Source organism: Physeter macrocephalus, chromosome 21 (genome assembly GCF_002837175.3).
Source record: "Physeter macrocephalus isolate SW-GA chromosome 21, ASM283717v5, whole genome shotgun sequence".
Taxonomy (NCBI): Eukaryota; Metazoa; Chordata; class Mammalia; order Artiodactyla; family Physeteridae; genus Physeter; species Physeter macrocephalus.
Window position 1 is genome coordinate 48,041,200 of NC_041234.1, and position 23,437 is coordinate 48,064,636.

At 51.2% G+C, this 23,437-nt stretch overlaps 4 protein-coding genes across 14 annotated transcripts in view; 3 read left to right on the forward strand and 1 right to left on the reverse strand.

The window, feature by feature from the left end:
• The window catches only part of LOC102994964 (chromosome-associated kinesin KIF4A), a 129,938-nt gene extending 124,070 nt beyond the window's left edge, over nt 1-5,868 (forward strand). Inside the window, exons 24-26 of one of the 2 annotated variants that reach the window (XM_024116551.2) lie at nt 3,048-3,164; nt 4,784-4,906; nt 5,181-5,868. In XM_024116551.2, coding sequence (XP_023972319.1) covers nt 3,048-3,164; nt 4,784-4,906; nt 5,181-5,384 — 444 coding nt within the window. In that variant the 3' untranslated portion in view covers nt 5,385-5,868. The remainder of the gene's footprint in view (nt 1-3,047; nt 3,165-4,783; nt 4,907-5,180) is intronic. The other variant, XM_024116552.3, reaches the window with a different exon arrangement.
• A 2,203-nt stretch (nt 5,869-8,071) lies between these two features.
• GDPD2 (glycerophosphodiester phosphodiesterase domain containing 2) lies at nt 8,072-17,187 on the forward strand. 7 transcript variants are annotated; one of them, XM_055081945.1, is made up of 17 exons: nt 8,096-8,148; nt 8,287-8,367; nt 9,762-9,875; nt 10,160-10,326; nt 10,543-10,636; nt 10,796-10,855; nt 11,081-11,179; nt 11,362-11,455; nt 11,601-11,746; nt 11,867-11,949; nt 12,057-12,207; nt 14,165-14,386; nt 14,592-14,740; nt 16,309-16,456; nt 16,623-16,705; nt 16,958-16,986; nt 17,068-17,187. In XM_055081945.1, exons 3-17 carry the CDS (start codon nt 9,771-9,773, stop codon nt 17,118-17,120), a joined length of 1,683 nt encoding a protein of 560 aa, XP_054937920.1. In that variant the 5' UTR covers nt 8,096-8,148; nt 8,287-8,367; nt 9,762-9,770; the 3' UTR covers nt 17,121-17,187. The 7 variants fall into 7 exon arrangements, with proteins under 7 accessions (XP_007120635.1, XP_054937920.1, XP_007120636.1 ...); XM_055081943.1 differs by having other exon boundaries at nt 8,098-8,148; nt 10,160-10,263; XM_007120574.4 differs by having other exon boundaries at nt 10,160-10,263; nt 16,958-17,132.
• Nucleotides 17,188-18,037: 850 nt separating this feature from the next.
• Nucleotides 18,038-18,857, reverse strand: LOC112062356 (uncharacterized). Of its 3 annotated transcripts, none has more exons than XM_024116547.3 (2): nt 18,693-18,857; nt 18,038-18,208 (listed from the first exon to the last, which is right to left on the reverse strand). In XM_024116547.3, exons 1-2 carry the CDS (start codon nt 18,855-18,857, stop codon nt 18,038-18,040), a joined length of 336 nt encoding a protein of 111 aa, XP_023972315.1. The 3 variants fall into 3 exon arrangements, 1 of the variants encoding a protein (XP_023972315.1); XR_003677974.2 differs by having other exon boundaries at nt 18,134-18,246; nt 18,698-18,785; XR_003677973.2 differs by having other exon boundaries at nt 18,134-18,246; nt 18,693-18,780.
• DLG3 (discs large MAGUK scaffold protein 3) overlaps nt 18,733-23,437 on the forward strand; it is a 72,828-nt gene continuing 68,123 nt past the window's right edge. Inside the window, exons 1-3 of one of the 2 annotated variants that reach the window (XM_055081938.1) lie at nt 18,733-18,927; nt 20,005-20,087; nt 21,338-23,344. In XM_055081938.1, coding sequence (XP_054937913.1) covers nt 23,285-23,344 — 60 coding nt within the window. In that variant the 5' untranslated portion in view covers nt 18,733-18,927; nt 20,005-20,087; nt 21,338-23,284. Of the gene's footprint in view, nt 18,928-20,004; nt 20,088-21,337; nt 23,349-23,437 lie in introns of those variants that run through there. The other variant, XM_028482958.2, reaches the window with a different exon arrangement.

Genomic DNA, 23,437 nt, shown 5'->3' on the forward strand with positions numbered 1-23,437 from the left:
TGTTCCTATTACCATTTTCTTAATTGTTCTGAGTTTGTTATTGTAGGTCTTTTCCTTCTCTTGTGTTTCCTGCCTAGAGAAGTTCCTTTAGCACTTGTTGTAAAGCTGTTTTGGTGGTGCTGAATTCTCTTAGCTTTTACTTGTCTGTAAAGTTTTTAATTTCTCCATCAAATCTGAATGAGATCCTTACTGGGTAGAGTAATCTTGGTTGTAGGTTTTTCTCCTTCATCACTTTAAATATGTCTTGCCACTCCCTTCTGGCTTGCAGAGTTTCTGCTGAAAGATCAGATGTTAACCTTATGGGGATTCCCTTGTGTGTTATTTGTTGTTTTTCCCTTGGTGCTTTTAATATTTTTTCTTTGTCTTTAATTTTTTTTTCTTTTTTTAAAGAAGTACTTTTTATTAATTTATTTATTTGTTTATTTATTTTGGCTGCGTGAGGTCTTCATTGCTGTGAGTGGGCTTTCTCTATTTGCGGCGAGCAGGGGCTACTCTTCGTTGCGGTGCACAGGCCTCTCGTTGTGGTGGCTTCTCTTGCCGTGGAGCATGGGCTCTAGGCACACAGGCTTCAGTAGTTGTGGCACTTGGGCTCAGTAGTTGTGGCTCACGGGCTCTAGAACGCAGGCTCAGTAGTTGTGGCGCATGGGCTTAGTTGCTCAGCGGCTTGTGGGATCTTCCCAGAACAGGGCTAGAACCCATGTCTCCTGCATTGGCAGGTGGATTCTTAACCACTGCACCACCAGGGAAGCCCTGTATTTAATTTTTGATAGTTTGATTAATATGTGTCCTGGCGTGTTTCTCCTTGGATTTATCCTGTATGGGCCTCTTTGTGCTTCCTGGACTTGATTAACTATTTCCTTTCCCATATTAGGGACGTTTTCAACTATAATCTCTTGAAATATTTTCTCAGTCCCTTTCTTTTTCTTTTCTTCTTCTGGGACCCCTATAATTCGAATGTTGGTGCATTTAATGTTGTCCCAGAGGTTTCTGGGACTGTCCTCAATTCTTTTCATTCTTTTCTCTTTATTCTGCTCTGCAGTAGTTATTTCCACTATTTTATCTTCCAGGTCACTTATCCGTTCTTCTGCCTCAGTTATTCTGCTATTGATCCCTTCTAGAGAATTTTTAATTTCATTTATTGTGCTGTTTATCACTGTTTGTTTGCTCTTTAGTTCTTCTAGCTCCTTATTAAATGTTTCTTGTATTTTCTCCATTCTATTTCTAAGATTTTGGATCATGTTTACTATCATTATTTGGAATTCTTTTTCAGGTAGACTGCCTACTTCCTCTTCATTTGTTAGGTCTGGTGGGTTTTTGCCTTGCTCCTTCATCTGCTGTGTGTTTCTCTGTCTTCTCATTTTGCTTAACTTACTGTGTTTGGGGTCTCCTTTTCACAGGCTGCAGGTTCGCCGTTCCCGTTGTTTTTGGTGTCTGTCCCCAGTGGCTAAGGTTGGTTCAGCGGGTTGTGTAGCCTTCCTGGTGGTGGCAACTAGTGTTTGTGTCCTGGTGGATGAGGCTGAATCTTGTCTTTCTGGTGGGTAGGTCCACATCTGGTGGTGTGTTTTGGGATGTCTGTGGCCTTTTTATGATTTTAAACAGCCTCTCTGATAATGGATGGGGTTGTGTTCCTGTCTTGCTAGTTGTTTGGCATAGGGTGTCCATCACTGTAGCTTGCTGGTCATTGAGTTGAGCTGGGTCTTGGCATTGAGATGGAGCTCTCTGGGAGATTTTCACCGTTTGATATTATGTGGAGCTGGGAGGTCTCTTGTGGACCAGTGTCCTGAATTTGGCTCTCCCACCTCAGAGGCACAGCTCTGATGCCTGGCTGGAGCACCAAGAGCCTGTCATCCACACAGTCATGTGGCTGTAGGTAGGAGGCCTCAGTTCCTTGCCACATGGATCTCTCCTTAAGGCTGCTAGTGTGTCCTCATGACATGGCAGCTGGCTTACCCCAGGATGAGTGATCCGGCCCGCGGTCCCCAGGACTGTCGCGGCTTCAGCTGCTGGGGCCCCTCCAGAGCCGGCAGCCTCAGTGAGGCTGCCCTCCGCTAGGGCTCCGGGGCAGTTCAGTGACGGCGGAGTGAAGAGACCCCAAGCCAGGAGCTCCAGCTCTGTGGAAATGCGGGCTCCATTCTTGCTTGTGGGATCTTAGTTCCCCGACCAGGGATTGAACCTGGGCCCTTGGGCCATCGGCAGTGAAAGCTCCGGGTCCTAACCACTGGACCGCCAGGGAATTCCTTGCACAAACTACTTTTAAGCCAGATCTCCTCCCCACAACATTACATTTATATGGCTGATTTGGGGCGAACTTAATGCCAGACTTACATTTATCCCTATTGTAACTTTTCTGTTTACTTCCAGCCCATAATTCCAGCCAGTCAAAATATTTTTGAATTGTGATTCTATTATCTTACATGTTAATCATCCTTCCAGCCTTGTGTCATTGTTACAGCTATTAAATATGCCTACCTTGTAGACTGGCTATGAGATTCAAATGAGATTTTGCATTTCTATATATGAAAGTACTTGGAAAACTTTAAAGTGCTATACAAATGTAAATGATTTTATTTCATATCATCGGTGATTTATTAAAATGTTGAATGATTAAACTGCTGAGGACAAAGCCCAGGCTGACACTAAACAAACTGTAGAAATGTGAGTTGGATGAAAGTACAGCTGGGTAGATCTAAAGATACTGAGCAACTATACTCAGTCCTTAAATATGCCTAATTCTGCTCCCATTCATCTCATAGTTCTTCACTTTGGCCATAAAATCATCATGAGGATCTTTGTCAGTTGCCCTGCATTATTATGGTATCCATCCAATCCATCTTTCAAGTATACTATCCCAAGAGTGTGGCATGACTTGTTCTTAGAAAACCTATGGGGGTTCTTGGTGATCATTGTTTCACTAAAGAGAGGACAGAAGCTTAGTAAAGTTGATGGTACTTTCCAGTTTTTCTAGAATGGCCTGAGAATGAAGGGAAGGTACTTCAAACCTAGTCTTCTGACTCAGTAATGTGTCTTTCTACAAACCTGCTTTGCAGTGTTCCTGCAAGGGCTGGTGTGGGAACAAGCAGTGCGGGTGCAGGAGACAGAAGTTGGACTGTGGTGCGGACTGCAGCTGTGACCACACAAAGTGTAGGAACCGTCAGCAAGGCAAGGTAGGATCGGTGCTGTCGTCCCTCACCATCCTTTCAGATCTCCCAGCAGTTTCTGCCCTTTTCTTCTACCTTCCTTCCTGAAAGCCAGAGTTTCTTGCACAGCCCTTCCTACCCTTTTTCCCTCTGCAACCAGAAAAAGATATTTCACTTCTCAGTCCTTCTTCCTTGCTGCTAGCCTGTCCACACAACCCCTTCAGGAGCCACAGCCTCTCCCAGGAGATTCCCAGATATGCAGCTCCCCACCCCTAGCCTTGGCTGTAAAATTTCTGTACAGTGTCTAAGGCACAAGCAAGGAACAGTAGAGCAAGCATTTACAGGCATACAGCCACGCAGGATCAAACTAGTCCAGAGGCTTAGCTGGAATTGTAAGGGCCACGTGCTGAGGTAGCAGCTTCCAGAAAGGAAGTTAATCCTTCTGACATCTTGAGACATCAGTTACTTAGACCTTCTCCATGGGAACCAGCTATTCCATGGCTCTAGGAAAAGACCCACAGGAACTTGGTCTTTCTGATAGGCACTGTTCTGAGCCAAGTTAACTGTAGCTGTTCTTATATTGCTCCCAGGGATAGCAAACTCAGGGAAGCAAAATGTGTACTGAGAAGTGCAGCACCAAGCAGGTCAGATGCCCGAACTTGCCTTATGCCTACCTATGCCCATGGCAAAAGCTCATTCCTACTGCTCTCTGTGTGATACACAGGAATTTTAGCAAGACCAGTTCACCATGCATTTCTTAACCATCTATATGGGCGCAGTTTTGCCCTGGGTCTTCCATTAAAAACACTTCTGAGGTAGGTAGTCATTAGAGGACTAAAGTGGCAAGCTAGAGGTCAGGCTAAGAACTGTAGAAGTAGCATTGCAGAAGGACCTTTAGGATTCTCTATGCCCATGCTTTTCTCAGTTTGGGTTCTAGAGTCCTATAGTGGCTCCATGGAAGTGCTTCCAGGCAGAGGAGTGTGGCCCAGCTCAGTTTGACCCCGTGCCAACCAAAGCAACTTGCTCTTTACTTGTTTATATATCGAGTTTCCTCTTAGAATTTCAGTTGGAAAACCACTGATCTAGTCCAATACTGCCATTTTACAGAGAAGGAAACTAAGGCCCAGAGATAAGCTTAAGTGACTTGGCGTGATATTATACAGCTGGTCATGGTGGCTAAGATTAGACCTCAGGCTTCCTGACTCTTAATCCAGTTCAGTTTCCATGACAACAGGCTATAATTCTAATCCAAGCTCTACCACAGAGTCGCCTTGTTACCTAAGCAACTTCTCTCTCTTGGCCTCAGCTTCCTCTCTGAAAGGAAGACCAATACAGGCAACACTCTGTAGAAATGCTAAAAAGTATATTGTAGATTGGGGAGGGGAGAAGATTAAAGAAATGACCAAGGCTCAGCTTTGTTTTAAACCTTGCCTCATGATGTGTCCTGTGCCGCTCTCCTACCCAGTCCTTTGCCTTCAGAGGCTGCCTTTGAGCACTGTGACCTCCCCAAGCAGGGTCACCCTAAGACCTGCTTACACTGACTGATGAGGCCCTCAGAGCTGGTACCTCACTGGCTGAAGGGGAGCAGACTGATTGTGTAACCCTAGTAGCTGAATTTCTAATATCCCTGTCTGCTTGATTCTCAGGATAGCTTGGGCACTGTTGAGCGGACTCGGGATTCTGAAGGCTCCTTCAAACTGGAGGATCCCACAGAGGTGACCCCAGGATTGAGCTTCTTTAACCCTGTCTGTGCCACTCCCAACAGCAAGGTAGGTGGCCTAAAAGCCAGGTGTTTCCAAATGTATTAGCGTCCATCTCTCCATTAGCACTGACAGAGAGCTGTGGGAGAAAAGGAGGTAAAGGTACAACCATCTTGCTGGGAACTGGGAACCGGGCATCTGCTAGAGTCTGGTTTTTTCAACAGAGCGATTTGGGGGGTCACCTCATACCACTGGGAGTGTGCTAAACATCTGTAGTGGCTAGGCTGCGCTGAGCCTCTGTCCCTACCCCAGATCTAGTCATAGCTGTCTCTGTCCTTCATAGATCCTGAAAGAGATGTGTGATGTGGAGCAGGTGCTATTAAACAACACGGCTCCAGGTGCCTCCTCCCTTGGCCTCCCAGAGTCAAAACATGTAGCAACAGAATCCCAAGAAAATAAAGCTCCAGGGAAGAAAAAGAAACGAGCTCTGGCCAGCAATACCAGCTTCTTCTCTGGCTGCTCCCCCATTGAAGAAGAGGCCCACTGAAGTTGGACTCATCATATCTGCCCCGGTCTGGCTTGGGAGATGCCTTCAGGTTGCAGCCAGAAGGTGTTTTTTTTCATGATTCCTCTTGATTTCAGGTTTCTTGCTGTTGAAAAAAGGAACAGCACGTTACTGAAAAAGAGGGAACCTTTGTTGGATGTTGGCAACTTCGTGTCCAGCCCCCCAGCCCCTGACGACTACTCTCCTCTCCAGAAGGGTGCTAAGCTACCTGCTGAAGAGAGAACCAACTGACCTGCCTGATGACTCATGAGGAACCAGTCCTCAGTACAATCTAGCTCTCTCTTACTCATGAGCAGTTAGGGCTGTCTCCCAGTGGGAACGAGGCCAAGGCTGTCTTATCTTTAGGTTGTCTCAGTTTCATGGCAGAACCTAGCCTAGGTTGGAGGCCTGGCACAGATCTTCACGCCACCTGCAGAATGGCGCTGGGATCTTTCTTGTCTCTGGATTTCAAGTGTTTTAATAGTACACTCAATTGTCTTTCAAGTCGCTGAGGTAAATGAAATCTTTTTAAATGTTAATGTTAAGTAAATAAATAAATCTTAGTCCATCTGCTGTTTGGAAAGAGTCTTCTGTGCTAGAGGGAGAAATACAATTTCATCCTGTGTTCCTCCGCCCCTGGGAACACTATTAAGGAAAGTCAGTGCAAGTGCCCAAGCCCCACTGCCTTGTAGCAGCCCTCATCCCCTGAGGGGAGTATGGAGCAGCAAGTCATGTGTCTTCATGTTGCTCTGTTATCTCAGGAGGTTAGAATAATGCTAGCAAGGCCAGTGGCCTGACCTTCACTGTAGAGGCTGCCTGACCTCCAGATTTAGGAGGAAGGAACCATATTTACCAAGCATCTCCATGTGCTTGCCACAATTTTATTTGCTCCTCACAAAAAAGTTCAAGGTGAATAGGTCTTATTTTGCAGATAAGAAAACTGAGATACAAAGACATTAAGTCACTTCATTAAAGTCACAAAGTTAACGAGTAATCGAGCTAGGACTTGAACCCAGGTCTGACACCAAAAGTTCTTAGCTGACTCTAGATCGGCAGTGATGGCCATCACTGACAGCCTGCGGCCGGCCTGATTTGGAGTCGCCTGGGCATGGGATCGTACTGCTGCCCAGTCCCTGGACAGCACTGCACTTACACCCTGCTTCCTCCTTTGAAAGGGAAGAGGATGGGCGCGGCTTACTCCTCACTCTGCATCTGGATGCTTCATCTCTGCTTAAGGCGAAAAGGGAGCCAGCCCTGGCCCTGCAGCCTTCTCAGGAGTTCACAAGCCCTGAGCGTCATACCCATGCATTCTGAATCCCAGCCCCCTGCCCCGAACAAAGCTCCCAAAGTACCCCCCAGAATTTAGCACATGAAAGCCAAGACTCCTCCAGAATCCAACAGAGTCCAAGCAAAGGAAACTGAAGGACAACCTGCCTAGAGCGAAGCCTTCGGGACTAGGTGACCCGGCAGCCCTTTCTGGCCTCCTGCCAGCAAGCAGCCCTGCTTCTCTTTGCATTTTAATGCCGAGGGAGCAAGGGAGCCTTTGCCATTGCCAACTAGAGCCTCTGGATACAATGGGAAGGCTGAGAAGGAGGGGGCAGGCTCTTGGCCTAAGAGAGCAGGTCTTCCTTCTCACTGTTCCAAATCCAGTGTGTTTGGGGGGAGGGGTAAATGAGCTTATCCCCAGAGAAGACATTCTTTCCCACCAATACTGCACTAGCCCCCAGGCATCGAGCCACTGCCTCAGCCAAAAGGTTGAGAGGGAAGGTCAATCAAGCCAGCTGCCAGTCCCTGGCCCACCCAGAGCCCTGTGCTTTAGCACTAAGCTGACTCTGGCCTGCTGGCCATCCCTCCCCTGCTGATGGTGTGGTAAAAGTGTCTTTTATATGTATTCATCTTCCAAAAGCCAGTGACCATACCACTATACACTCCTCAAATTATTCCTTGAAAGAGACGGTAGATGCCTTGGGGTCAAAGCAGCGAAAAAGATGCAAATCTCAGCACATCTTGAATGAGCATCTCCTTTCTGGGGTGAGGGGGGAAAGGGAAGGGCTGCTAGCACCACCCAGGCCCCATAAGGCCCACGGAGACCCCTGGTCCAGAAACTGGGTGAAACAAGAAGTGGCATGCAACTCTGAGTTCCCTTCTAGATGCACCTTGCAGAAGCGGAGGCAAGATCCCAAGAGGGAAGGGAGGCTGATGAATTGAGGCTGATGAATTAAGGCTATCCTCCCAGGGAGTTTGAGACTGGATGCTAGACTTCCTCGCACACATACACACCCCTTTCCAGGGGGCTGGCTGGGCCCCTTCTCCTCACTGCCAAGTTGCAAAGTTGTGTGGTCACCTCCCCCCAGCTTCCCGCCCGCCCTCGCCCTCAGCCCTCGCCTCCCTGAGCCGGGACAAAGCCCCAGCAGTGACTAAGAGGAGAACAGGAGGAGGGATAGAGGGATGGGGAAAGCTGCACAAAGGAATTCCTCACCCCAAGCCCCCTGACCGGCAGCGAGTAAAGAAGCAGATCTGCTCGCCCTCCCCCTTCCCCCCTCCCATCTTCCCACCCGACCAGGCACGGACACCACAGGCCACAGAGCAGCTGCAGGCCTTGGGAGAGGACCCGCACAGCCTCCTGTAGGTGGCAACAGTGCCACCTGTTTGACTGGTGGGGCTGAGCCTGGAAGAGGGAGGAGGCTGACAACTCGGAGAGGACCTGGGAAACAGTGCAGTGCACAGCAGAGGGCAGAGAGCAGAGCGGACCTGCTGCTGAGAAAAGGTGTGAGGGCTCGGGAAGGCTGGGGGCCACAGGCGGGAGTGGCAGGGCCGAGACCGGCTCCTGCCGGCAGGGATTGGGCCCAGGGATTGAGCAGCACCCCTGGTCAGCTCCCCTGACTGGAGTTTTCTGGCTGCTCAGATCCTGACCCCATCCTACAGAGAGCTCCTGGAGGGAGGTGGGACCCTGGACGGCGTCTGGGGTGCAGAGGCAGTACCCGAGGTATGGCTGGAGCCCGAGGCAGGCTACTACCACTCGGTCCCAGCATGGGAAGAGGCAGGGGACCTCCCTCTGGGTTGGCTTTTTCCTGGGAGGGGTGTCAGGGTGGGGAGAGGTTTCCCTCCTACCAGCTTCAGCCCCCTAACTTCCATCCCTACCCCAACCCTCCTTTCCCAAGGCAAGCAGAGGGTAAGAAGGGCTGTTTCAGGAGCAGCCACACCCTCCTTTTAGCCACTGTGCACCCCCGAAAGACTCCACAGCTTCAGGGGAGCCCAGATGACAAGGCAAGGGGTCGTGTTCCTCAGACCGCACCCACTTTGGGTGTATCCAGGGGCTCCTTTACATACTCCAAGTCACCTAGAAACCCATTTTACTGACAGCCACTAGTGTGCATACACATACAAATGCTGACACAAATCCCACACCTTCTCATGTAGAATCAAAATCACACACCCAGCCTAGTCTGGGGATCAGTAAGCCAGCTTGGTCTCAGCTTGACCTCAAAGCACAAGGTCCAGGGATCCCCTGCCCCAAGACAACCACAGCCCCCATACACACCTTTGCCCTGTATTTGTTGTACTTTCACCAAAGTGTCCTCAGAGGGTGGGGCCCCTGAGAAAGAAAAGGCGGGGACTGGGTTCCTGGCTGAGGTTGGGGGATGACTGGGCAGGAAGTGACAGGACTGGGGTGAGAGGGCTTAGATGTTCCAGGTGTGTGCAGGCAGGAAAAAGTTTCCTTCAGAAGGTAGGGAGTGACCCAGGCAACCTGTTCCCCTCAAGACTTCCTCTTATTGGTAGTGCCCCCTTGCCCCTGGGAGGTGGAGACAGAGAATCTTTCAGTTCAGGGCTTTGTGATGTGTGCAATCTCTGTATCCATAGCAACTGACCAACTAGCCACTAGCCAGGCCTCCCTCAGCCCCAGGTCAGGCCTGGTGCCTCTCCTTCAGGTTACTCCTGGTTCCTATGGTGGAAGCCTCAACACGGGGCCGCCTGAAGTTTGGCCAGATCTGCCTCAACTTGCTAAACCGTGTTTGCCCCACCCCAGGGAAGTTTCTCCTGAGTCCCCACCCCAGGCAACCTCTCCATCCCCAGATAGGGATGCTGTTGAAAGGCGAGAAGATAGAGAGAGTGGGTGTATATCCTGCCAGGAGGCTAGGCCTCCGGGGTGTCCCACTGACTTTCCACGTATGCAGATGAAAGGGAAAGAAAGACCCCGGAAACTGTCCCCTTTGCTCACCTCCTCATCCAATCTGGCACTTGGGGCCTGCCCTATGACCTCTGTTGCTGAGCAGCCGCCCAGGCCTCTCCTCCTCCCCGGGGCTCCTCACATATACTGGGAGGGAGGCTGGGCTCTGCCTTCTGCCAGGGTCCCTGATAGCCAAGTGTCCCTTCCTCCAGGCCCTCACCATGGGCGAGTCTCCCGGCTGCTGCTCCGTCTGGGCCCACTGCCTCCACTGCCTGTATAGCTGCCACTGGAAGAAATGCCCCAAAGACAGGACACAAACCAGCCAGGTGAAGTACGGATGAGGTGGGGTGGTGGGGGGCAGAAGTCCAAGGCAGAGGCCACTCGGAGGGGAAAAGAAGGCCAGGTGTGTTCAGAGACAGCGGAGGGGAGGGGATAGGGAAGGAAGGGGCTTTCTCTCCCAAGGAGGAAAATCCCCTCAAACATGGAAAGAACTACCTGCAAAAGCAGAGCACCCCCATGCCTGGCAGGAAGCCCCCTTGAGCTGCCCTCCACTGGGGACTCTGAGCTGAAGTGGGGCTGGGCTGTGAGCTTCTCTCCTGCCCCTTTGCAGTGCGAATGCATCTGGTTTGGCCTGCTCTTCCTCACCTTTCTCCTCTCCCTGGGCTGGCTGTACGTCGTGCTCATCCTTCTCAATGACCTGCACAACTTCAATGAGTGTGTCACGGACCCCCTTCCTCAGCAGACATGTCAACCTACTCCCCACCCCGGGACTCCAGGGTGCTCGGTCATCCCCAGCCCTGCCTGGCTTGTCTACTACCCAACCTCCTTGAAAACCCCTCCGTGAAGTCTCCCCAGTCCGTGGAGCCCCTGACCCCTGAAGGGCTTCCCCTCACTCCCTTCTAGCCCCCATCCTAGAGCCACCCAGCCCAGCTCCCCTCGGGCCACTGTCGCTGCCCTTCCCCCACTCGGATGCCTCCCTTTCCCCTCCCACAGATTCCTGTTCCAGCACTGGGGACACTGGATGGACTGGTCCCCGGCATTCCTGCTGGTCATCTCTCTACTGGTCACATACGCATCCCTGCTCTTGGTGGGTCCCGGGGCAGCTGGTCTAACCTTAGCCCTTCCTTCCCGCTCAGCTCTACCCTGTCGTTCTCACCCTGGCCACTGAGGGGAGGGAATTAGGGAGGTGTCAGCCTGGGAAGCCCCCCCGTTGGCACCTCACGGCTCCCACCACCTCTGCCCCCAGCTCCTGGCCCTGCTCCTGCGGCTCTGTGGCCAGCCTCTGTGCCTGCACACCGCCCACAAGGTAGAGTGGGGATGGGAGCAAGCGGGAGAGGGGTACACTGGGCCCGGCGCTTAGCCAGTTCTTCTATCCCTGGGCACGAGCTCAGGGCCTGAAGCCCAGTAAATATGTGCTGAGTGAAAGGACAGTGGTTGAGTCAGGAGGAGGGAATGGTCCTGGCTTCATAGAGTGAGGAGCAGCCCAGGCAGCCACAAGCCCAGGTTGACACGAAGACCCCTGGCCCCCCAGGTGCTGCTGCTCCTCATTATACTTCTTGTGGCCGCTGGCCTTGTGGGACTGGAGGTCCAATGGCGGCAGGAGTGGCACAGCTTACGTCTGTCACTGCAGGTGAGTGGCTGATATCCAGGGCTCAGTGGGGGAAACCTTCGCCTGTGGCCAACCCCAGGACACAGCTTGCTCCCTGGTGCCCCGAGACTCCAGGCAGCTCTCGACTTCAAAAGTCAGGTCCTAGGAGGAGAAGGGGAGGCCTTCTAGGGAGAAGAGCCCTCCTCAACAGCTCTTGTCCACAGGCCACAGCCCCATTCCTTCATATTGGAGCAGTTGCTGGCATCACTCTCCTGGCCTGGCCTGTGGCTGATACCTTCTACCGTATCCACCAAAGAGGTGCCAACTCAACCTTCCCACACCCACTCACTGGCCATCAATGCTCCTGCCTCCTGCTGCTCCATTGCCTGCACCTGCACTCTGCTTTCTGTCCCCAGGGCCCACCACTGTCCTTTCTCTATAGCCTGTCCCCCACTCCCCACAGGTCCCAAGATTCTGCTACTACTCCTATTTTTTGGAGTTGCCCTGGCCATCTACCTGGTGCCCCTATTCATCTCCTCAGCCTGTATCATGGAACCCAAAGACTTACCCCCCAGGCCTGAGCTGATGGGACACCGAGGGGCCCCCATGGTGAGTGCTGGGCAGAATGCTGGCAGGGCAGGGGGAGGGTCTGCTCCTCTAGGCTGCTGCGACCAGGGCTGTGGGTTCCCAGGCTCCCACCCTTCCCTGCCACCTCCTCACCTTTCCCAGCTGGCCCCCGAGAACACCCTGATGTCCCTGCGGAAGACAGCTGAATGTGGAGCTGTTGTGTTTGAGACCGACGTGATGGTCAGGTGAGGGAAGCCGGGGTCCCCTCCCGACCCGAGTAACACAGCAGGGAAGCTCCGGAAATGATGACCAGCCCCAGAGCTTGGCCCTCTGACTCCCCTTGTGCCTTCAGCTCTGATGGGATCCCCTTCCTCATGCATGATGAGCGCCTGACCAGGACCACAGATGTGGCCTCTGTGTTCCCACACCGAGTCAACAGCCACAGTAGCGACTTCTCCTGGACTGAGCTGAAGAGACTCAATGTCGGGGCCTGGTTCCTACAGGTGAGGACAGCCTTCTGGAAGAGGCAGCCACGGGCAGGGGCACTCGGGGGTGGAGTTCATTCATCGCTAAGCATCTGCTGAGCCCCGTGTTGGGTGACAGGTATACAGTCTCTGCACTCAGGTCATTCCCTCCTAGTAAGGAAAGCACCTAGGCAACAGGCTATCAGAATATGAAACCTCCAGCAAGAGCAAGGTCTTTACTGGGTAGAGAGGAGAGAGAGGTCACTGTTAGGCAGGGGGAGTGCGGGAGAGGATCAGGAGTGGTTTCACAGGAGAGGATGCCTGAGCAGCATATGAAGTGAGGGTAGTTTTTAAGATGGACAAGGCAGGGAACGGGAATTCTGGTCAGAGGGAAGAATGTGTGTAAAGCCCAGAAATATGAAGAACCCTTTCCAGGGAACAAATAGTGGCTCAGTGGGAATTCCCTGGCGGTCCAGTGGTTAGGATTTGGTGCTTTCACTGCCTGGGCTCGGGTTTGATTCCTGGTTGAGGAACTAAGATCTTGCAAGCCGCACGGCAAGGCCAAAAAAAAAAAAAAAGACAATGAAAAAGTGGCTCAGTGGGAGACAAAAATGCATGGGAGTCGCGGGAGATGAGACTGGCCAGGGGCCAGGGGAGAAGAGGCTTGGTCTCCGGGGGCTTTGAATGCCAGGCCTAGAAGTGTGGACTTCAATCCTGCAGGTAATGGAAATTATTTAAAAGGATACTTAATTTGTTTAGTTTTTCTTTTCTTGATTACCAAAGTAATACAAGTTCCTTGTAAAAAAAAAAAAAGTAAAATGTCAGAGAAATAACCTAAAATTGAAAAATCTCCCGTAATCCAACCCGTCAGTTGGATACATATTCTGAGGGATTAAGACATATCTGAGCGCTTAAGAGTAAAGGATGCCTGAGTTTGAATCTTGGCTTCACCACTTCCTAGCTGTGTGAGCCTAGGCAACATTCCTTAGGGTCTCTGTGCTTCATTTTCCTCATCTGTAAAATGGGAATAATAACAGTACCTACCTTGTAGGATTATCGGGAGGACTAAATAAATTAATACACATAAGTGCTTCTAATACTGCCTGGCACATAGTAAACATTTAATAAGTGTTGATAGCTCACTTTCTCCATGCCAGTGACTAGGAGGTAAGGTCATCTGTTGATTTCAAGGAGAGGAGAGGAGAGTGGCAGAGGTTTGGAACAGCCACCAGGAGGAATGGGAGAGGGAGAAAATCAAGAACAAGTAAAAGGGGCTTCCCTGGTGGCGCAGTGGTTGAGAGTCTGCCTGCCGATGCAGGGGACACGGGTTCGTGCCCCGGTCCGGGAGGATCCCACGTGCCGCGGAGCGGCTGGGCCCATGAGCCATGGCTGCTGAGCCTGTGCGTCCGGAGCCTGTGCTCTGCAACGGGAGAGGCCACAACAGTGAGAGGCCCGCGTACCGCAAAAAAAAAAAAACAAGTAAAAGGATGGCTAAGTGGCACTGAGAACAAAAAATAGGACTACAGTGCCAACAGCCCACGTGGTGTGCTCTGCCCCCCGATTCGAGGGGTGGAGGGGGCGGACAATTGCAGAATTCAGAGTTTGGGATTTGTGGGGCAGGAAAGGAGTTGACGGGGCTGTGGAAAAGTAGTTCAAGCTGCGGATGGACCATGGGTAGGGGATGTAGGTGTGGCCAGAAAGGGGCTGATGGATCGGGAGGAAACCAAGGGGTCAAGATCCCAGAGGTCTCCGTGAGACCCAAGGGAAAGTGTAGTGAGAGTGAGGAAGTTAGGAAACCGGGAGGGTAGGAGGTTGGGGCCAGAGTAAGGTGTTAGAGGGTCTAGAAAAGGCCACAGTTTGGAGAAAGGAAAAACCCTGGTTCAGCAGTGGGCCGAAGCTGTACACCAAGTGGGGGTAATGAGTGAAGATCACGAGGATGGGAGGATGGCCTGGAGGCTTCTTCTGGTCTTGAGAAACAATTTTCTTCTTCTTATAGAGGCGACCGTTCTGGGGGGCTAAGCAGCTGTCAGGCCCTGATCGGAAAGACGCTGAGAATCAGACAGTGCCAGCCCTGAAAGAAATACTGAAAGAAGCTGAAGCCCACAACCTTTCTGTCATGTTTGACCTGCGCCGCCCCCCACGAAACCACACATACCATGACACTTTTGTGAACCAGACATTGGAGACTGTGCTGAGTTCAGGGGTGCCCCAAGCCATGGTGATGTTGCCAGGACCCCAAGTGCTCCCTAGTGCCCCTCCCCTGCCTTCCCTAGGCCATGATGATGATGCTGAGGCTTCCCCCTGCCCCAAGGCCCCACCCCAGCTCATACAGCCCATCCTCAGTCAGACCTCTCTGCCCCTGTCCCCACCCCCGGAATCCCTAGGCTTTCCCCAGCTTCATGCCCATCCACCCTGAACCACAGGTCCTCTGGCTACCGGATGAAGATCGGGCTCATGTCCAACAACAGGCCCCCCAAATGCGCCAGATATATGGACATCTGGGAGGCCACAGCACTGAGAGGCCCCAGTTTCTCAACCTCCCCTATCAAGACCTGCCACTGCTGGATATCAAGTGAGTGCCAGAGGAAAGGAGCTGAGGGGATCACATGAGGCTTAATGGCAGGGAAGAGCAGAGGCTGGGAAGGCAAAGGTCATTCATTCATTCACTCATACAACACATATTTATTGAACACCTACTATGTGTCAGGCACTGTTTATTGCAGGCTTTGGGGGTGAAAGAGACAGACAATAAACCACTGCACAAAACATATGCATATTGGATAGTGATAAGTGATCTGAAGACAAAAAAATTGGGAAGATGTAGTAGAGATTGGGAGAGAGGGGCTAGGGAGGGTCACAGTAGGAAGACTGGTTAAAGAGGTAGTGTCTGGGCTGAGACCTGACAGGTCACAAAGAGAGGACAATGGGAAGAGCTGCAGAAGAGCAGGAACAGCAGCCTTGTGAGCAAGGGGAAGGCAAGGCTGGCGAGGTAGGCAGGGGCCAAATTGGGAAGGACCTTGTAGGCCACCAGAAGGATTTTAGCTTTCATTCTACACAAAAGAGATTGGTGCAAGAGAGGATGGATCCAGGGGAGAGAGGCGAGAGTCCCAGATGTGAGCTGGGCCCCAGAAGCTGACCCAGCCAGGAAACATGATAGACTTAAAAACATGCAGTTGCCAAGGTCTCTTATAATATCCTTGTGGTCAGATAGCAAAACATGTGGACTGAATGATAGCCCAGTTATCATATTAAGTATTTCAAGGACCTTCCCCCAAGTTGTCACCATGGGAGGAGACACGATATCAGGTTTCGCCCTCCCATTAGTCTTGTCCTGGTCAACATCGACTGCTGATCATGTTTCCAAAAGGCATGAATTGGTAATGAAAACACTGATGGGAAAATGGAGGCCCTGAAAGGTCTAAGCACTCCAAGATGACGGGCCAAATGTACCAGGATGGAATGCAACAGAGATACACGTAAAGACCTATATTTGGGGTCCAAAAGAAGCTCAACTGCACAAAAACAAGAGAGGGAGACACTGGCATTAGCAGGAACATGTGTAAAAAAGACCAGAGTTTTGATTGAACACTGTGAATAATGAATGACACTGCCAAAAACTAGCCTGACCCTGGGCTGCCTTCACATGGGCATAGTGCCCAGAAGGCAGGAGGAGTTTTGCTCTCCTTGAAGCTGGTCCCAGCCCACCCGGGATATCAGCTTCAGATGCAGGCTCCAAACTTCAAAAGGAACATAGGTAAATTGGAGTAAGATCAGATTAGCGAGGTTTGTATGGGGAAGGGAATGATAAGCCAGGTCCCCAGCCCCAGTTGAAGTGACTGGGGCTGTTGGGCCTGGAGAAGAGAAGACTCAGGGGAATGTGGTCACTACCCCTCAGACCTCTGAAGGGGTGTCATGAGACAAAGAGGAGAGACACATTTGTGTGGCCCCAGACAGCAAAGCTAGGACCCATAGGTGGAATCCACCAGGAGACAGAGTTGGTCAGGGGCTGCTATGCAAAGGCAGAACTGATGGCTCTGGGGCAGTGACACTGGAGATTCAAGCACAGAGAGGGGCTGTCTCCCTCCCATGCCTGGAACACCATGATTCTGGATGTTCCCTATTTCTTCCCCTCCTCCACAGAGCACTGCACCAAGATAATGTCTCGGTGAACCTATTTGTAGTGAACAAGCCCTGGCTCTTCTCCCTACTCTGGTGTGCAGGGGTGGATTCGGTCACCACCAATGACTGCCAGCTGCTGCAGCAGATGCGTTACCCTGTCTGGCTTATTGTAAGGGCTCTGGCACTGTCACCCCTCCTCCTCTTTTCCCATCCCTGCTTCTCCTTAACCCTATCCCTGTTTTCCTTACTTATTGCCCCTCCTCCCCCCATATACTACCTGTGTCTGTATATGGGTCGCTCTGGCCGCTGACAGGGGCTTTCTTCTATTCCCATAGCCCCCTCAAACCTACCTAATGATGTGGATCATTACCAATTGTGTCTCCATCCTGCTGCTTTTGTGGACCTTCCTCCTCCAACGGTGAGTGTTTTGTGCCCCAGCTTTCTGGGTCTTTATTCTCCATAGGGTCCTGGTGATAGGGCTGATTCAGACTCATAAATGCTGCCTGGGGCTTGGGGTTTGGTCTGTTTAGTTCCTCGGAGAGTCTTAGACCCTTCCTTATATATCCAATTGGCTTGAACCTTTTGGGAAAGGCAGTCTGGGGGAACTCGGGGTCAAAAGGTCGTGCTTGAAGCTGGCTGAACTCATAATGATAAGCTTTTCTCCCTATAGGAGATGTGCTAAGGAGAGAGAGAGAACCGGTAAGAACTTTCTCCCCTCACCTCATTTTTCTCCTCCTCTAGCCTTCCCCTTGCTCACTCCCTATATGCCCCTCTCCCCAGGCTTAGAAACAGCAGTGCTGCTGACCAGGATCAACGCTTTCATAATGGAGTGAACACCCTGTCATGGACCCCCACCAGCCAAAGTCTGAGGCCTGTCTGCATTGGCCAACAGCAAGGAAGAGAGAATGGCTGAGGTGGAATGTTGGTGGGGTTGGCGTGGGGTGAACTTTGCCAGCAGGAGGTTTTGAACTATGAGGGCCCTCTGCCCAGATGGTGGCATGCCCCAAGCTTCCATGGAATCTGTTCCCCTTGGGATTTTGACCTGAAGTGGTTAGGAAGACACTGAGTCACCAGAAGTTTCTCCCCAAATGAAACTAGAACAGAGGAAGAGACAAGGAGATTGCCAAGAGAATGTTTCTGATCCGTGTGCACGTGTTCTTGTGTAGAAGGCACAGGGTGTCAGGGACAGGACAGCTTGGAACAGTGACTGAAGGAGATGACAACACGGCCTTTCCTGGAGAACTATAAGATGATGGAGATATCGACCTGGCTGTCTCCCCTGACATATGCAATTTATCTGATTTCCTGCCTAGAGGCTGGGGGCCAAAGAGCCCATCTAGCCATGTAATTCTGTGCCTACAGGTGGCTTTTGCTGTGCACAGTCTTTTCTTCAAGACACATTCGTTCCTGAATCTTGTCCGTTAATCGGTTATTCAATGAATTGAATGCCCATTTGGCACAGTCTAATCTTTTCAGCGCTGGGGCTGGGTGGAGGATGCACCTTCAATCTAGGGTTGTATGCGACATGACATTGAGGGGTCATCATGGGGAGAATCGCGGGTTGGAGGTGGCAAGAGGTCCACCTGGGGCAATGAAGGGCTGCAAGTGGGAAGCAGGAGAGCAGCCGCCACAGGGACCGTTCCGGGTGGCCCAGGCGCGCTGTGCAGAGTTGCGCTGTAGCTCCACCTTGTGGTCACCTGCCCCAAGAGGAGGGCCGCGCCGTCGTCACCCGTGACGTACTTGCTGAATGCTACCTGTTTCTTGTGCCCGTTGGGGACCTGTGTCCTTGACTCCGTACCCCGAGGGCATGGTCCGATTTCCACAAGTTTTCGCTTCTCTGGGCTGCGCGCAGGGTCAGGTTGCCGGGCCCACCTTCCCCTCGAGGAGCAAGTTCCCCGGTATGTTTGCTGCTCGTGAGTCCCTGGGATAAACAGTTAAGATGACCAGCGCGGAGCTGGCCTAGGATAAGGAGTCTGGTAGAAGTGGGGGAGGGGCTAAGGCAAACACAAGGACAGAAGGGGGCTCTGGCTGACTCTCCAGTCCCCACCGCACCCACATTTACCCCGGTTCATGTCTCCACACGAAGGGAAATCAAACTAAGGGTCTGACGAGGTCAGGAGGTTCGGTTCTCAATTCCTCCTCTCTCGCCAGCCTGGGACTGGGGGCGGCACTGGCACCTAGGGACAAGACCCTCCTCGGTTGCAGGGCAGGCCCTGGAACTACAACTCCCAGGATGCCCCACGGCCACTTCCGGTCTCGGGATGGACCGAAGCTAATTTGAATTTGTGTTCCCGCCCCGCCCCTTCCTCCTCCCAGACCCCGCCCCTTCCCTTCTCGCCACCCAGCCCTCGCCATGCACACACATGCACATACACACACACGGGCCACCGTCCACGCCAACATACCTGACTTGCAGCAGGCGCGGTGGGCGGGGGCATCGGCGTGCGACGGGCTGGGAGGCGGGAGGAGCGCCGGGAGCCCACGCCGCGGCTGCTGCCTGGTCCCAGTCTTCTCGGGGGTCCACGCCGCCTTGGACCGCCTCTTCCACACACTACCTTTTCAAGCTGCATTTCCGTAGTTTTCCCTGTTCCCGATCCCGCCCCTCAGACCGACTGCCGGCCTCAGCTCTGGGGCGCCCAGGTACTGCCGGGCTCTCACCTCTCAGCATGGACCTCCCCCCCACCCCCATCCCTACTTTTCTGTCCCCTCCCAGTCGCCCAGCCTCGCAGCCCCGCAGCCTCTTCCTCCCCCCGCATTCCGACCTGACCCTGACCACATCCAGGGTCTCCAACCCCCGCAGCCTCCACCTCTCAGCTCCCAGGCTCTCAGCTGCAGTCCTCTAGCCCCAGAGTCTATAGACTCTCGGCCGGAATGCCCCAAGCCCTTGCCCCTAGCCCCTAGCCTTGAGCACTCAGCCCTGAGCCTGCCACCGCCCATCCTTCCTCTCTTCCCAGGAGGACTGGACAGCTATGGCGCACTTAACCTCTATAAGGTCCTGGACTGGAGGCTGAGATTGATCAAAACTTGAGGGCGGAGGGCCAAGGGGCGCTGCTCATTGGGGTTTGGGTGCAGTTGCTCTCGTTATTTTTAGCTGCTGACTCACAGCTTCTGGCATCCGGGTTTGGGGCTAGCAGGCTGGGCTAGGGGGCTATTAATAGAGCTAAGGCACAGCCCCGACCCAGTTCAGTTTAGAAGCACAGGGAGCAAGGAGCCTCCTCCTGCCATCGTGCGGCTGTGGAGATGTTGTGGACTGGGGCAGTGGCTGGACCAGGACCTCTCTGGCTGCCAGTACCTCAGCCTGGTATCTCTACCTTGGAACTCTTGAGGGAAAGCCCACGACGAGACTCCGGGCACAGCTCTCCCATAAGCTTGCCATGGCTTGGGGCTCTGCCACAATGAAGCTCCTGCTGTACTGAGAGTGAAGAGATGAGTCCCAAGTGGAGGGATTATTGTGCCCACGGCTTCGGCCTGCTTGGACCTACTCCTGGGCCAGAATGCTAGGTTACTAGGAGGAAAAGCTGTGGATTTCTGGTCCCCAAAGGCCCTCATAAGGATGGAATACTTCAGCATGGTCCTAACAGAGAGGGCATAGAGCTGACAGGATTTGCTAGCCCCAAACCAGACACAGCACTAGGAAGCTGCCAAATTCTGTGTTACTACCCTGCCATTCTTCTTTTTGTTTCTTTCCCTCTTGTTGGGCTCTGTCCCTACTCACAGGGGTCAACAGACCTCAGGATCTCTCCCTACTCCATAGAGAAATCTAATTCAGGAAAGCCACTGAGAAACTTGTCTCCACCAAGGTATGAATGATCCTTTATATATTGTCGTTCCTATGGGGCCTTTTTATTTTAATGGGCGAAAGTAGGAGTTCCCTAATCCATACCTTGGGAATGGTGGGGAAATCTTGATACCTTAGTAGACTAATCACCAAAATTATTCCTACCCACGCCCCGTGTGCTAGAATTCCCATCCACCAAGGATGCTGAGTTCAGGGGTGCCCCAAGCCATGGTGATGTTGCCCACAGCAATGCCCCTTACTCGAAAACCAGAAACTTCCTGCTTTCAGCAATCCCAATCTCTGGCTCCCAGGTGAAACCCGAGGGCTTTGGGGCAAGGGTGATTATTTCTCCACACAAAAAGATTGGGGTCACCCAGTGAAGCTGTACTTTCAAGAATGAGCCCAGATTATCAGACAGCAGCGGGCCGCATGCTGCCCTAACCCCATCAGTTTGCTGAGGGAGGGCGCTGGAGAAACGGTGGATAGGAGTGAGAAACAGTTCCTCTTCTCCAAAATCCCTTCTCAGGCTCCTCTGTGGCTTCAGTCTCCGTGCGGGCCTCCGGTTGCCTAGCAACCACAACCGCCTGCAGGGGCGTGGGCTGTTTTCGACCTGTAGGGGCGCCTGTCTCCCTGGGGCCTCAGGCTGGAACTCTAGCAGTTGGGAGGGGATTCCAAATGTCAAAGCATCTCAAGGTTGCTGACTTGCCAACCAAGTCCAGTCTGAGCATCAGAGAGCCTGTAGAGTGGGGAGAAGCTCACTATGAGTGTAAAGGGATGTAACTCCTATTCATTAAAAATGAAAATGTGTGTGTGTGCGTGTGTGTTTGTGTGTGTGTGTGTGTGTGTGTGTGAGAGAGATAGAGAGAGAGAGAGAGAGAGGAGAGAGAGAGAGAGCAGTCAATGGGGACGGGGTGTGGGGAAGGCAGTTTGACCCTCTCCATTCACTCCAGGCTTAGCAGTGTTTATTCCTCAATCAGAGCAGTTCAGAGGCCCAGGCTATAGGGCGTTTTTTGTTTTTTGTTTTTCCTGAGCTACTTTTAGGATGTAGGAAAAGAGTCTAGCACTCTATAGTATTGGCAAACTGCTGAGCATATAAAAGACTTTAAGGTCCTGAGTTACCAGCCTAGCCTAGACTTGGTCATGAAGGAAGATATTCATTCATTTGTTCATTCAACAATAATAATTAACCTTAACCCACTGTGTACAAGGTAATGTGCTAAATGTTTTACATTTAATCCTCACAAAAACCCTATGATGATTTTCATTTCACAGATAAAGAAACTGAAGCTCAAGAAGTAAAGTAACGGCCAAGGTCACACAACTAGTGACTGGGTTGGGTGTGACTGAGCAACCACTGTGTGCCAGGGTCTAAGAATACAGGAAACAAGACACTCCTCTCTTTTCTCTACCTAATGAACACCTAGTCACCCTTCAGGAGCAAACTAAAAATGTCATCTCTTATGAAACTTTCCGTAAGCCCCTTGCCACCCACAAGTAGAGTTGATAACTTGCTTTTTTGTATACCCCTCTGAAATAGCACTTTTCACAGTTACTGTAATGAAATGCTTCTGTATGTCCATTTCTCTAACTTTGAGCACCTTGGCGACAGGGTCTGTTTACTATTCATTGCCACTTGGATGTCTGATAGACATCTCAAACTCAACATGTCCAAATCTGGACACCTGATCTTTTTCGCCCAAATGACCCCTCCCCTAAAGCGGTCCTCATGGCAGTTTCACCTTTCCAGTTGCTCTGGCCAAGAAACCTTGGAACCACACCTCATATTCAATCTGTCAGCAAATCCTGTTGACTCTCTCTTTGAAATACATCCAGAATCCAATCACTTCTTATCACCTCCAGTGCTACCACCCTGGTCCAAACCACCATCACGTCTCACTGGCATCACCTCAGTAACCTCCTGACTGGTCTCACTGCTTCACCCTTGTCCCCTGTGGCCTATTCTCCACACGGAAGCCAGAGTGATCCTGCTAAACGCAAGTCAGATCATGTCAGTTCTCAGCACAAAAACTCTCCAATGGCTCCCCATCTCTCTCAGAGTAAAGCCAAAATCCTTCAATGGCCTACAGGCCCTATACAATCTGGTCTCCTACTAAATCTCTGATCGTATCTCCTAGTACATTCTCCCTCCCACTCTGCTCCAGCTACTTGGTCCTCCTTGCTGTTTCTTGAACAAGCCAGATGCACTTCTTACCCATGACCTTTGCACTGGCTCTTCCCTTGCTAGGTATACTCTTCTGCATGGCTCCCTTCCTCACCTCCCTCAAGTCTTTGTTCAAATGTCACTTTCTCAGTGAGGCTTACCTTGACCAGCCTATTTAAGATTGCCTCTATTCTAATTTCCAGTTTACAGTAAATACAGGGTATAGAGGAACAAGATAAATGACACCACGAGGGGAAAAAAAACAACAGACAAATCCAGAAGTAGGATATTCTACAAAACAAATGAGTTGTACTTTTCAAAAAGCCAATGTCATTAATTAAAAAAAATAAAGATGGGACACTTCTAGTTCTGGACCCAAGTGGAGTAGACATGCTTCTCCCTATTTCTCCCACTAAGCACAGCTAAAACTCTGTATGTGATATGTAAAACAAACATAGGAAGACACTAAAAGAAGGAGAAAAGGACAGACTTGACTAGGTGACTCGACTAAAAACAAAAACATGAACAGAGCCTCAGAGACATGTGGGACTATAACAAAAGACCTAACATTCATGTCATCGGAGTCCCAGAAGGAGAAGAGAAAGGGTGGGGGTGAAAAGTCCTCAAGAAATGATGGCTGAAAATCCCCCAAATCTGGCAAAAGACATAAACCTACAGATTCAAGAAGTTGAACAAACCCCCAACACAGGATAAAGTCAAATCCATGCCAAGACACATTATAATCAAACTTTTAAAAACGAGACAAAGAGAAAATCTTGAAAGCAGTAAGAGAGAAACACCACTTTACCAACAGGGGAAAAACAATTCAGGTATCAGCGATTTCTCACCAGAAACCATGGTGGCCAGAAGGAAGTGGCAACAACATATTTCAAGTGTTAAAATACCTGCCAAGCCTGGATGCTATATCTAGTGAAAATATCCTTCAGAAATGAGGGAGAAATCAAGTTATCCTCAGAAAAAGGAAAGCTACGAGACCATGACACCAGCAGACCCACCCTAAAAGAGTGGTTAAAGGCAGTTCTCAAAACAGAAAGGAAATGATAAAAGAAGAAATCTTGGAACATCGGGAAGGAAGAAAGAATAGAATGAGTAAAAACGTAAGTACGTACAACAGACTTTCCTTCTTCTCTTGAGTTGTCTAAATAACGTTTGATGGTTGAAGCAATAAGTAAAACATCATCTGATGTGAA